The 12,809-nt window shown below is 35.5% G+C and overlaps 2 protein-coding genes across 2 annotated transcripts in view; one reads left to right on the forward strand and one right to left on the reverse strand.

Moving 5' to 3' along the window:
* RSPH14 (radial spoke head 14 homolog) overlaps positions 1–12,809 on the forward strand; it is a gene marked incomplete at both ends in the record, with an annotated part of 99,197 nt that overhangs the window by 17,672 nt on the left and 68,716 nt on the right. The window lies entirely within an intron of this gene.
* Positions 1,560–12,809, reverse strand: part of GNAZ (G protein subunit alpha z) — a gene marked incomplete at both ends in the record, with an annotated part of 41,087 nt that continues 29,837 nt past the window's right edge. Inside the window, one exon of the mRNA XM_084271920.1 lies at positions 1,560–1,904. Within this exon, the coding sequence (XP_084128046.1) occupies positions 1,560–1,904 (345 nt within the window). The remainder of the gene's footprint in view (positions 1,905–12,809) is intronic.

Consider the following 12,809-nt stretch of genomic DNA (forward strand, 5'->3'; position numbering starts at 1 on the left):
GTGTCTCTGTGTACGTATGTGCTTTACAATTATCAAACATATATTTACACACCAACTTTACACTGAAGTCCTTAAGAAGTCTTTTCTATGGCAGGGGAAAGAATCAACTGACCAAAGACATAGGTCTATATGATCCATTTGAGATTTTTCCAGTATAGTCCCACAGAGCTTCTTATGCATTCAGACTTTTGCCGGAATGTTACTCCATCCAGTAGTGTTTCTTTATGAGATGAAACCTGGAGCTGAGGAATGCATCTCTTCAGTTTCCTTAACTTCACTAAACTGTAAATAATTTAAATTATTAAATTGAAATATCAAGACATTTATTTATTGTTCATATCGCTCATCTTTAACCTTCTAATAATACATCACATTTTTAAAATAATTTAAAAAACAACAAAAAATACTTTGGAGGCTATATACTACACAATCTCCATGGCTCCTGCTTCTTGGGAAATCTCTTACAATATTACAATTCCCAGGATGTATTTGGAGCAGTGGAACAGAATTGTCCGTTGGCAACTTTCACATTCAGCAATCCAGACACTACAACAATAATTTTAAAAACTGCCTTGTGATTTTTCTTTTAAATCTGTATTAAAAAATGAACACTAACCTACTTGTGAAATAGAGTTTGGTTTTTTGTGAAACACCACAAGATTTGGCAAAAAAAAGATGTAAAAGAAGACTGTTTCGATGTATAAAACTCCTTACCAGTAGAAGAAACACTGACCTTAATTTGGCCTATTCATAGATTGATTTCATGTGGTTTTGCTGCATATTTGAAGCCTTTAAGAGCAGAAATAGCTGCTAGTTAGTTTGGAAATCACAGAACAGTTGCGCACCAACAATTCCTTTAATAGGCAAGGTGTCCATGACAAACAGTAAAGTAAAGCAGAAGTGTGTACATAGTATATGCTGTGAGTCATGTGCATACATGATGTATGTGTATATACTGTTTGGCTGTGTGTACCAATATTGTGGGTGCATGCCCATCTTTACAACTTGAAGTAGTATTTTGCTTAAACTTTCCTGTTCTGTAGCTTTTGGTTTAAACTATCCTCTCCCACAACACAACCATTCTGCTCCACACCCTGCAAATCAGTTCATCTATCATTCCCCGGCTTTATATCTTCATGTCAGTAAAATTTTAGGACACTGGATGAAGAATTATTTCTTACAGAGAACATGATGACACTCCCACTGTAGGAAATGGAATGAAACAAATGGAATAAAAGTGCAGTGACTGTGGTGAAAACATCTCCACAGAGATAGGCCTCAATCTCTTTTTTTTTGTTTGGGGTTTTTGGGTTGTTTGGGTTCTTTCACTGGGGGTGTGTGTGTGTGTGTTGTTTTGGAGAGGAAGCGTTCACTCTCCAGAACATATATTTGTGAAATTATCTAGTGGGTTAAGGGGGCATAAGAGGAACTGTGTACATACATCAGTTTTCCCCTTTCCCTTGGGCTACTAAGCATTGCCCCATTTTTTTTCCACTAGAAGTGGAAGTGGTTAGCCCCTTTTTTTATCACTTCCAGAAACAGATTAAGCCCAAGGACTCTTAGCAGAGGCCAATATATTTGAGATTGTTCTGAATGATGACATCTGTCACTGCATCAAAGACAAACTGGATGTTACTGGTGTCAGTGGCGCAGGTGAAGTGTGAGTAGATTTCCTTGGTCTCCTTGTTGCGATTCAAGTCCTCAAACTGGCGCTGGATGTAGACTGCTGCCTCCTCGTAAGTGTTCTGGCCTTTGTACTCAGCGAAGCAGACCGTTAGGGGGATGCGTCGGATCTTCTCTGCCAGCAGATCTTTTTTATTCAAAAAAAGGATGAGGGACGTGTTGATAAACCAATTGTTGTTGCAGATGGAATCAAAGAGACGCAAACTTTCTGCCATTCGACTCTGTAGGAGAGGAAACAGCAGGGTCAACAACAGTGTATCATCATAACTGTGGAAAGCACACAAAATACATTATTAAGTCTACCAATGAGCAAAAACCAATTTTGGTTTTATTTGGTGACTCTCCATTTTACCTGACCATGAAATTTCAGGGATCTTAATTCATTTATTTTGATACAGTACATTTTACCACAGACTATCCCCTTCTTTAATATTTTTTTTAAATATTTAGTAACTATGGAGGAAAATCTAAAACTGAAGATTTAGAAACAATAGGTGTAACTTGGGAAAACATGGTTGTGTTTAAACTTAGGTTAGCACTATAAACTAATTTTTTGAATAAAAGGGAGGAGGTACAATCTAAGGATTTCACATCACAGAAACCTTCTGCAGTTCTTTTTTGAAAAGACAGAACTACTACAGCACAACTGTAATATTGCATCATTAGATGTGTAATTTAACACATACACATACTCAGATTTTTTCCTTGCCTTGCTTCCTCCCATTGTGTAATGGAAAACTTGAAAGAATACACAAGAACCACATTCTCTTGTGATGAGACAACTTGTATATTTATAGGTGAAAGCTGAGTTTAGCCAGATATATTTAACAACTTTTCTGTCTGCTGCCCTGAGTAGGCAAACTCCATTTATGAACAATTGAAAGCAGAATGTTTTTCCTCCCATGTTGCTCCTTTCTTAGTTACTCATGATACAGCTGGAGCTGTCCAAGGTAGCAGGTACTCTGGGAAGGCCGAGGGCATTGCTCGGTTTACAGGTGTAAACAAATGTAATGCTTTCAATAGTAAATAATCTAGATTATTAAAATAAATATCACTGTTCTCAAAAATATATACAGAAAATATCTTAATCAAGCATTTTTGCTGAGGTCAATGCTTTCCAGCATGTTACAACTTTGATCTTTATTCCTGGTTAGGCTTTGTTGCATTAACATGATCTGACTAACTTTAGATATACTTGAAAAATTTTTGCTGTACAGGCTCGTATTTTCTATTTAAAGGAAACCCCCTCTTTTATCCAAGTAGTCCTACTCATATCTAGAGAATGTGATAAGCATGGCATTTTATTCCAATCTTTTTCAATACCCAGCAATATTCTTTATTAATAAAATTATAATTCTTGAGTAAGTGGAGCTTTATTCTGTTCTGTTTCAGCCAGGTTCATCTGCCTGCTCTAAGCAGGAAAAGGACACATGACAGAAAATTTTGATTAATTTTTCTTCTATTTAGCAAATATGTTGGGAAAAACGTGTAGAAAAAAATATTCACAAAACAAGGAACATATAAAAACCCCCTCGAAATTACAATGAATATAAAGATTTTATAGACTTTGAGACAGAGGTCTCAAACATAGGCTGAAAATAGGAATTCCTACAGTAATGTGCATTTATTATTTTTTTATAACTAGAAAAGTCTTTTTGCTCTCTGCCAGTTATTCTCTTCTTGCAAATTAACATCAACTAATGCAAAGAATCTCTGCACAGTCAGCTGTGTAAAGTCTGCTTGCTGATAGACCATGGATAAATTATGAAGAAAGCTTTGTGTGGAAATCTGTTCTATGTTATGTTTCCATAGAGAGATGCATATATTCAGATGATTATTCTTTGAACTAATCTCTACAAAGGCTGTACAAAAAGTGTTCAGAACATTGTTTCATGGATTTGTGGAGTCTGTTTTTTTAACTCAATGTATCTTTCATAATTTTTTTGCCTTCAGACAAAATGAATTTGCAAAATTGTCCTGCTAAATTAAGAAAATAAATCCCGTTCTATTCAGAGGAACTCTTACTTGCAGTAGTCTCAGATCATGAGAGTGCCTTAGATTTAATACAATTTATTCAGTTTAGTCCATATGGCAAATTTAATTAATTAATAAGTTTAGGCATTATTGATCAGCATAGGGCATGATGGAAGGGAGGGGTGTTGTGAATGATGGGCATCATCAATAGTATGTCAAGATACAGTTCCAAATTAATGATTTGTACATGGGACAAGTCATCAGAGGAAGAGCAACTTTCTGTTTTTAAACTTTTTATATAATGGCATGCTTTGCCATCTGAGGGGCAGAGCAGCTGATTTTCTTTTCTTAAAAAAGAAAAAAAATAAATAGGAAAAAATATCATAATTATCTTCTAAAATTCCTGGAGATTATCGATACCTCATGCCCCAGTGCTTCCAGAGGGTACAATAAATCAATTTATACAGAATTTAATTTTTTTTGAGAGTGAAGTTTCTTGAAGAAAACCTTGGAATCAACACTTTTAGTATGGTCAAAAGTATTTTGGATTGGCAGAAACAGAAGACTGTAAGACTGTTCAAGGGCTCACATACACCATATGTAATTCCTAACATTTTAAAAAACTCTTATTTAAGGCTTTTCACAGAACATCTCCCTTTCCACCTATTGACTGATCTTCCAACAGACAAAAATAAATTACCAAAAAGTACTAATTCATAGACACAAAATTATTTTTTTCAAGATGTTTTAGCTGATTCCTCAAAACACTTTTTTTCACATGACTGTTCAATTGGTGATTCATTTCAACATAGGTTTTAAAACTGGCCAAAGCATCCTTTCTCATGCATCTGCCTGTGTCCTCTTATACACCTCTGGATCCTGGCATTAGTTCTGGAAGCTGCTGTTAGACCTACCCTCACTGATGCAGCCTGTTTTCTTAAATACCTCTTGTAAAATAAAAAAACCCCACCTCATTTGACTTCTTGAATTTGTCCCTGATAAAATACTAACACATTCATCCCAACTGAAAGAAAACATATTTGCTTTTTGATGGACTTTTATGCTCAGTGTTGTTTTATCATATGTATACAAAGAACATGAATTTTGTAAAAGTTCACAGCACTATTTCCAGACGGCATTTGTCTATCTTTATATCTTTTTTCATTTATTTCCTGCAAATAAACAGACTGACTAGGGCAGACTGGATACTAGCCATATATTTTACCATTCTGTATAAACATATTATGTCAGATTTATTGGTTAAGTACATTTAAAGAATCCACATTTTCGTTTTCTGTAAATTAGTAACAGAAAGCAGTGAAATTAAGGCACCAGAGATTATACACAGAATTCTTTGTGCATCAGTTAATATAGTCATTCTGCCAAAGACATGTGCTATAGCTCCCAGTCAGCGTTCTCACAGTGCCAACAGGTACAGTACTTCAGATGTATGCTTACTTTGGATAAGGATTCTATAATTAGGTCATATAGGTATTTCTATAATTCCCACCTGCTCTTCTGCAGTATTTGACTCCTGTTTTCTTCTATCCTGTAATGAATTCACTGTTTGAACAGTGCTGGCTGCATTTCCTGTATAGATTATTCTGCAGGTATTGCAGCCCTTTGTATAGGCAGTATTCTAGGTTTCTGAAAACCATATGCATAAACCATCAGTCACCTCAGTGGTCTCAAGTAAATGTACAGAAGTGATTTGGGATATCAAAAAAGAGTATTTCTTTTACAAGATTATTTGCAAATCTAACGTGTGCTCCATTTGTCTGACTGTGTTCAGAGTGAATGATAATAATCTAGAGTCTGGGTATTTTTGTTTTTTACTGTGAAGTATGCTAGACAGTTTTCCTGTTTGGAAGGTAGAGGTGAGAGGATGATTTTAGCTTTAAATAGAAGTAACAGTAATTTGGGCCTAATTCTTATGAAATTTTTATCAGTTGTGTCTAGCACATCTCCCTTGACTTCACTAGAGCCACTCTGGATTTCAGCTGTGAGATGGAGAAGAATCACTCACTGTTTATTTAATGAGAAGTAATATAATAATATTTATTTTAAAATTAAGTTTTATCTTGTTTTATTAGAGAATGAAAAGATACATGATCTATCGACTCATAAGCTCCTGTCCTAACACAACAGGCTTGTTTCTGGTTTCATCAGTATTGTAAAACTATTGTACATTTTATATGGTAAGTGAACTTGAGAGGGTTATGACTTCTTATAATTTAAAAATAGAATAAATTACTGTACACCAACAAAGGACTTGATAGATTTTTTATTGTTTTTTTTATCATGGAGGAAAAATAAAGTTAGGAAAATAGGAAAAGGCATTCTTCTCCTCTGCAGTGTCTTTTCCTGAGGGGGGTAGCTAGCCAGGTGGTTAGGAAAAATGTGCTGCTGTAATTTCATACTAATACACAAGCTGGGGTACAAGCAAGATAATGCCAATGCCTTATCCAGATGGCCTTGTTGGGGGCTAATTGCAAATTCTTCTCTGAGTATGAGAACTAGGAATGGGTTGCTTAAGGGAAAGAACATTGTAAGGAACAGTTGGCTGCTTCTGTTCTTCCAATAATGTGCAAACAAACATCCCTGGTCATCCTCTGCAACAGTAGAGGTGTGCTTAGCAGCAAAGAGTTCCAGACATTTAAGAGTTTTCAAAAAGGAAGACCCTGTTATCAAGATAGCAAGTAATTAGAAAAATCAATTAGTAAATGGAGCCAAATTGGAATGTAGTATCTCTTCACAGCTTTCACAGTAACGCTTCCTGGTTGTAGTTGAGAACGTTTTGAACTTAAAAATGAAACACTATGAAGACAGAAACTATCACAAATAAGGAAATTGACTGCCATTTGAACTAAATACCCAAGAACTTTACCTTGCAATCATAATTTCTCTTTCATAATTATTTTAAGTAGCCATTTGGAGATTGTGAAAACCTTTAGCTAAACTAAATAAAATTTATCTTGTGTAAACCATAAACAAGGATGAATAAAATTGGTGCAGGAATGATAATGTTTGCTTTCCAGAATAGCTGGAAAATCTTTAAATATAACAATCTCAGAAGAACCAGTGGAGGCTGTTGGTATATTCCTGTTGAGGCTTTTCTTTGCAACAGTGGCTGGCATATGCTGGTAGCTATGAGCTATTTCATAAAATGGCATGAACCTTTTTTTTCCTGCTTCAAATGTGTTGTTTAAAGATCCACAACTTAAAGACCTTCTAAAGAAAGCAGGTGAAACTCAAGTATTTGAAGAAGGTGTGGTGGGGAAAAAAGGTAATTGAATTCATTGGACATAAACGTTTTCTCCTTAAGGTTACTGTGCAAAAACATCAAATCCATTCTGAAATAATGACAGCCCACAAAATAAACCAAGGAAATACCATTGTCCCAGACAGTCATTCAGGAATTCAAACTATGTTTGAATAAATGTATAGTAGATGGCAGAGGAAAAGCAGAAGAATCTTGCAGAAAAAAATGCAGATGATTCAGAAGCAAGAGATAGCCTGGATAAATAGAAAGAGATACCTTTTTCCTGTAAAAAAGCCTAAATGGAGTGCTAGTTGAAAGGTTCTTGATGTCTAGCAGTTAGGCAGTCCTATTTGAGTACTGGATGAGAGAGACTTGATTTAAAAAGAAAAGGACTATTACATGATTTGTCTTTTGTTCAAAGAAAGAAGACTCCTACAAGAATGCATAGGATCAGATGGCTGTGGGTCTAAATGGGGAAAGCTGATAATTTCATGAGTTACAAAAAATAATTGCTTTCATTTAAAAATCAAAAAGAAGAAACTATCTGTTGGAGATAAGTACATAGACTTAACTGCTGAAATAAAGAAATTAAGAACCTTGTTGAGGAGGCTGAAACTGGGATAAACCGTTGTATCTGTGTTGTCCTTTATATACCTGTTTCTAGCCTTGGTATCTCCCAGGAGGGACTGGGTAACCAACAGGGGTTTGTATAAACAGAATTGTTTTGCCTTTTGAAACCCCTTTTTCCAATCCTGGTATCCCAAGGTTTTCCTGGAAAATGTTGGGAATTCTAAAAAGTCAAAGTTAGAAAGGGTGCCAGAGAAGGGTAAGGCCCATTATGAATTCTTTAAGAAGTATTTTTAAGTCACTTATCAGCTTAACTTACTCTACAAGTAGCAAAACTCATTGTCCCATCACCGTAATACGCTACATTAGTTTAAAATCTCTGCAGGAATTCCTGGTGGTGAACAAAACAGGAAGGAGGTAGATAAGTAGAAGTAGCTATGTCAATACAGCACCTATCATATGGATATATACATGTGATGCACGTCATCTCTTTCTGTCCTTCCCACCAAAATCCTTTCAGCATCCTGCACATACAAGAGGAATGTGAAGCTCAGGAGGGTGGAAAACTCACATAGCACATTATGTATGAACACATACTTTGTGCCACTGCAATAAAGGGAAAAATGCAAGGGATGATAAAAGAATTTTACATTAGTGGAATCTTGAATCTCTTCTATTAAATGGGAATACATAAGGCTGAAAAATGTGGATGTAATCAAGTGGAGCCCTGAAGGAATTTTACATGATCTTGGATAGGTAGATACGTATTTATTTGGTAGAGGGCAAAAAAAAAAGCATTAAGTGTGAAACAAGCTTGCCTCCTCTTTCTTTTCTTCTTTTTTTTTTTAATAGATTTGTTGTCAAGTCAGGAACAAGAATTATACCAACAAACAAAATTGTAAACTACCAAATTAATTTCTCATTATTCTAAAGATAATGTGCTGTAATTGTTCATACTTACAATTTGTACATAAAGATTTACAACAGATACAGGGGACAGCAGTCAATATTTGATACCTTTTTCAGAGAAGAAAGGGAAAATGAACCTGACAAAGCAGTACTGCAACATACTGTCTCCCTTCATTTTCTGTGAAATATTACTACTGTCTTTACAGAAAATTCTACAGATGATAACTGAATCTGGGCAGTATGAATGAGACTTACATAGGGACCTCTAGTCTTGGCTATTGTATAGGATGAGAATGAAAACATCATTAATATTTTATGGTGTATGATTGCTGTCACTGGAAAAGAATTTAGTGGAACTAAGGCTTACTGTAGACTAGTAGACAAAGCAGATTTAATTGGGTGTATTACTTTAACAGAGTCCTGAACATTTGTCTTTGAAAATTGATCCCTGCAACCTTTTAGGTATGGACTGAAACTGCAAGTGATGCCTGTAGGAATACATGATAAGCTCAGCATTATTCTATAGCACTTATGTATGGGTGCCAACAACAGACCAGGGTAAACCACTCTTTAATACTATATATCAAAACTGTTTTATATTCCTAGATAAGGAACAAAATAGATTTGTTAATCCTAGTAAGTACAGTCTGACATCAAGCTGTGATTATTATACTAAGGAGAGTGCCTGAGCTGAGAAAGAAGTTTGGTTGAATTTTCTGACAGGAGGATTAGATTTTGAACCAGAGGATTTCCAAGCAAAGGAACAGGACAACAGGTGCTTCTTCTAGGATTTAGAAATTAAAGGGAACCTAAAGAAAGGATATATAGAAAAGTCTTGGAAGAACAGAGGAAAAGGTTACAGAGTTCAAGGATCAGAAAGAATGGGGCACTTAATTCAATGAAAGTACTTGAAGATCCAGATAAAGGCTGTACCAGTCTGTCTGCCCAAGGTATTAAAGGCTGCTCCACTACGTAGAAGAGAGCAGAATAAAAGTGGAGAAATACATATAGACTGAGTTCTTGCTTGTGACTAACTATACTTATCTTCTAAGCAAGCAGAAGTACAGGCAAATTATATTTAGAAGTTGTAAAATGTGCATATGATAGGTGCTGTATTTATCAATTCTTGTAAGAGAATTACAAGTCCAGAGGAAAGTTCTAGAAAAAGGTATACTCATCAAGGTACAAATATGGAGCAGACAACATCGGTCCTGTGCCTGATTGAACAGCAACACAAGTCTACATTTCTGTGAAGGAGTAATAAGGATAGACATAATAAGTAAACAAAACCAAATAGATAAACAAAAGCTACTACAGCTGACACAGGCCAAAAGAATTCACAATGGCCCAACATATCAAAATCTACACATAGACTGTGTCTGGCCAGGGCTGCACTGCCAGGGCTGTAGTGAAAGTACACAAGATAAATCATATCATGGAATATGCCTCTTTTCACAGGCCTCCATTTAATCATTTAGGTGGGAATGTAGCTTGTATTTTCTCCTTAAAGAAAAGCCTGCTATGTTTCAGTTGCTCTGCAGAGAACTGTTAACACTCTCCTTTTACTGCCTCAAAGGTCAACAAAGCTTTATGCTACATAAGCTTCTCGACAGAAGAGTTAGAAGAGCTTGCATTGTGCTTCTCTGTGTATTATTTTCAGGGGCAAATGCTTTTAAGAGGATAAACATGCCATAAAAGAAACATAAGAATAAATCTTCAGCATCTTTGTGCTAGAAAATTAAGATCTCCAGACTACAAAACATGACAATTCTTAACTTAGTTCTAAGAAGCAAATTAGAAGTACATAATACCTATGCTTGCTTTGGGGGTGGTGAATTTTAAGATCTGTACAGTATTCTAAGCAAACTGTATCTCTCTGGAGTTTAGCATAAAACATTTTCTTGTTAAAATCATATTGATTTAAAATCTTACAGTTCTTGAAAATATATCCAAAGTAGCATGAACATGCATACTTTAATTGTAAATATCTGAATGTTTAACCTTAGATGGAGTTATATATATGGTAATAGAGGCCACCTTTTTTATTCTTGGTCACATATCCCAATTGATTTCAATGCTTACTCACTGATTTCAATTGGGGTGGGATTTTTTGCTTTTGTTTTACTTCAGGCCTTTAGATTGTTTGCTCAGTTGAAGGGCAAAAGGACCATTTCAAGTACATATTCAACATAGCTGAAATGTTGCATAGTTTATACATAAAGTGGTCCGGGAGTTTAGCTGTCCTCATTTGAGACCTTTAAGCTTAATGTCAACCTTCTGTGTCTAGGCAGTAAGTAACTTAATGCTGCACTGACCTAACAAGGAGAGGCTGAGGGAACTGGGCTTGTTTGGGCTGGGAAAAGAGCGTCTAAAGGGTGTTCTAATAACAGCCAATGCTTACTTGAAGCATAGCAACAAAGATCTTGATGTTAACTCTTCTCAGCAGTATCTGATGAAAGAGTAAGCTGCAGTGAACAATAATTGCAGCTTACCAGGTTCAGATTAGATGTCAGAGGAAAAAAAAATCACTAGAAGACTAGAACAGCACTGGAACAATTTGCCTAGTAATTTTGTGAAATCCCAGCCATGGAGGTTTTCCTCACTCAACTAGATAAAGCAATAACTGGCCTGAATTTCTCTTGGAAGTAGTCCAACGTTAGCTGGGACAACCGGATAAGTGACCTTCACAAATGACATCCAGGTTGCATTTCTGTAATTCCATGAATTATAAAAACATTTTTATAGTTGAATCCATAAATGAGAAATAAATTCTATGCATGCAGTTCTGAGCAGATGTCAAACTTCTCATCCCAAAGAAGCAAATTAAGTATAAGGGCTATCCTTCTGATGGTATTATACTATCCTGACCCTACCCTGGTGGTAAGGCAGGATGAAAAGGAAATGGTCAAAGAATGGAGTTTTGGCCTTTGTAGAATACCTATTTCTTATTGTTCTCTGTTCTTTCAAGCTCTCTGGACTTTAGAGTAGCCCCAAATCTATTAAAATATATTGCATAAACCCACGTGAGAATACACAAGTAAAAAGAAAAATGTTTATTCACTATCACTGACTACTGATAACCCACGTTTCATATAGTTTACACATAGCCCAATCTCCAGCTGACAGATTATGTGTAAAGAAACAATGTTTTTCATTGCATCTTCTTTGAAATGTACAATTTTCTGATGCACATTAGGGGCAGGGAAGGATGTTAACATGGTGAGTGTTGGTTCCTGTAACCCAGACAATTGTTTCCCTAAGTTAAAGTGAAACTTTATATTACATACATAAGAGATTTCACTTTTTTTTTTTTTTAAATGAAAGAATTCCATTACTTTTTGCCACCAGTATGGCCCTAGAATATACTAATAAGGCTAATAATCTTGTTTAACACAATAACAGATTGTAAATTCTGGTGCTTGTGAATGCCATTTCTCTGCATAAAAAGCATTTGAAATCTGAAACATCAGTGACAAGAGTCCAACCTGATAAACTATTATATATAAAGAAAAAAGGACTTCTCAAGTTATGTAGGTTTCCATTTAAACACAATCAAGCCCAGCTTTGAATTAGGACTGTCTGGATATTTATGAAAACTAATAGATATAAGTAAGATGAAGGATCATTTGTAACAATTAGGGGAATTAGAAAACATAGAGAAACCCAGCAAGAATTAGCATAATTATGGAATGACTATCATATGAAAGAATTAAATAAACTAGTTCTTTTCAGCTTGGAAAAAGAAATAGCTGAGAGACAACCCAGTAGAGCTCATAAAATGATGAATAGTATGAAAATGGTGAATAGGGAATGATTTTTGCACCAATTCCTATAATACAAGAAGTAAGAAACGTCAAAGTCAGTTATCTGACAGCAGACGAGTCTTCACTCCCTGCAGTGCATAATTAAGTGTAAAACTCTGTCATGAGGTGTTAGAGAATAGTAATAATAGTAGAAGTCATAAGAGTGTAATTGGGTTCAAAAACCAATTAAATTAAAAGGACTCTTAAATGGAAAGAAGTTGATGCAATCCTTCGTTCAGTTATTTGGTCGGGTGAATTTCAGGAATTATCAGTGTGTGCTTGATCCATTCCCATGTTCTTTCCCAAATACCCACTGTTGCCCACAGTTAAGCACAGACTGGTGCAGATATTTCCTGTGACTTCACACAACTCTTCTGTATTTTATGGCTACCAGACCAGCTCATCTTACCCTTTTTGTGAAATCAGCTGTTTCATTCCCTGCTGGTGAAAACTTTTCTTTTACATAACAGATGTAGAGTGACTACAGTTCCTAGACAACTTTGCCTTTCTCATCAGTCTTGTCTGGTTAAAAAAAAGAGTTTTACAACTTTACCATTACTTAAAGCAGTGTTTCTCACCAAAAGAGAGGCAGTGTCTTGAAACTAGAAGTA

This window comes from Gallinula chloropus (genome assembly GCF_964237585.1).
Source record: "Gallinula chloropus genome assembly, chromosome: 17".
NCBI lineage: Eukaryota > Metazoa > Chordata > Aves > Gruiformes > Rallidae > Gallinula > Gallinula chloropus.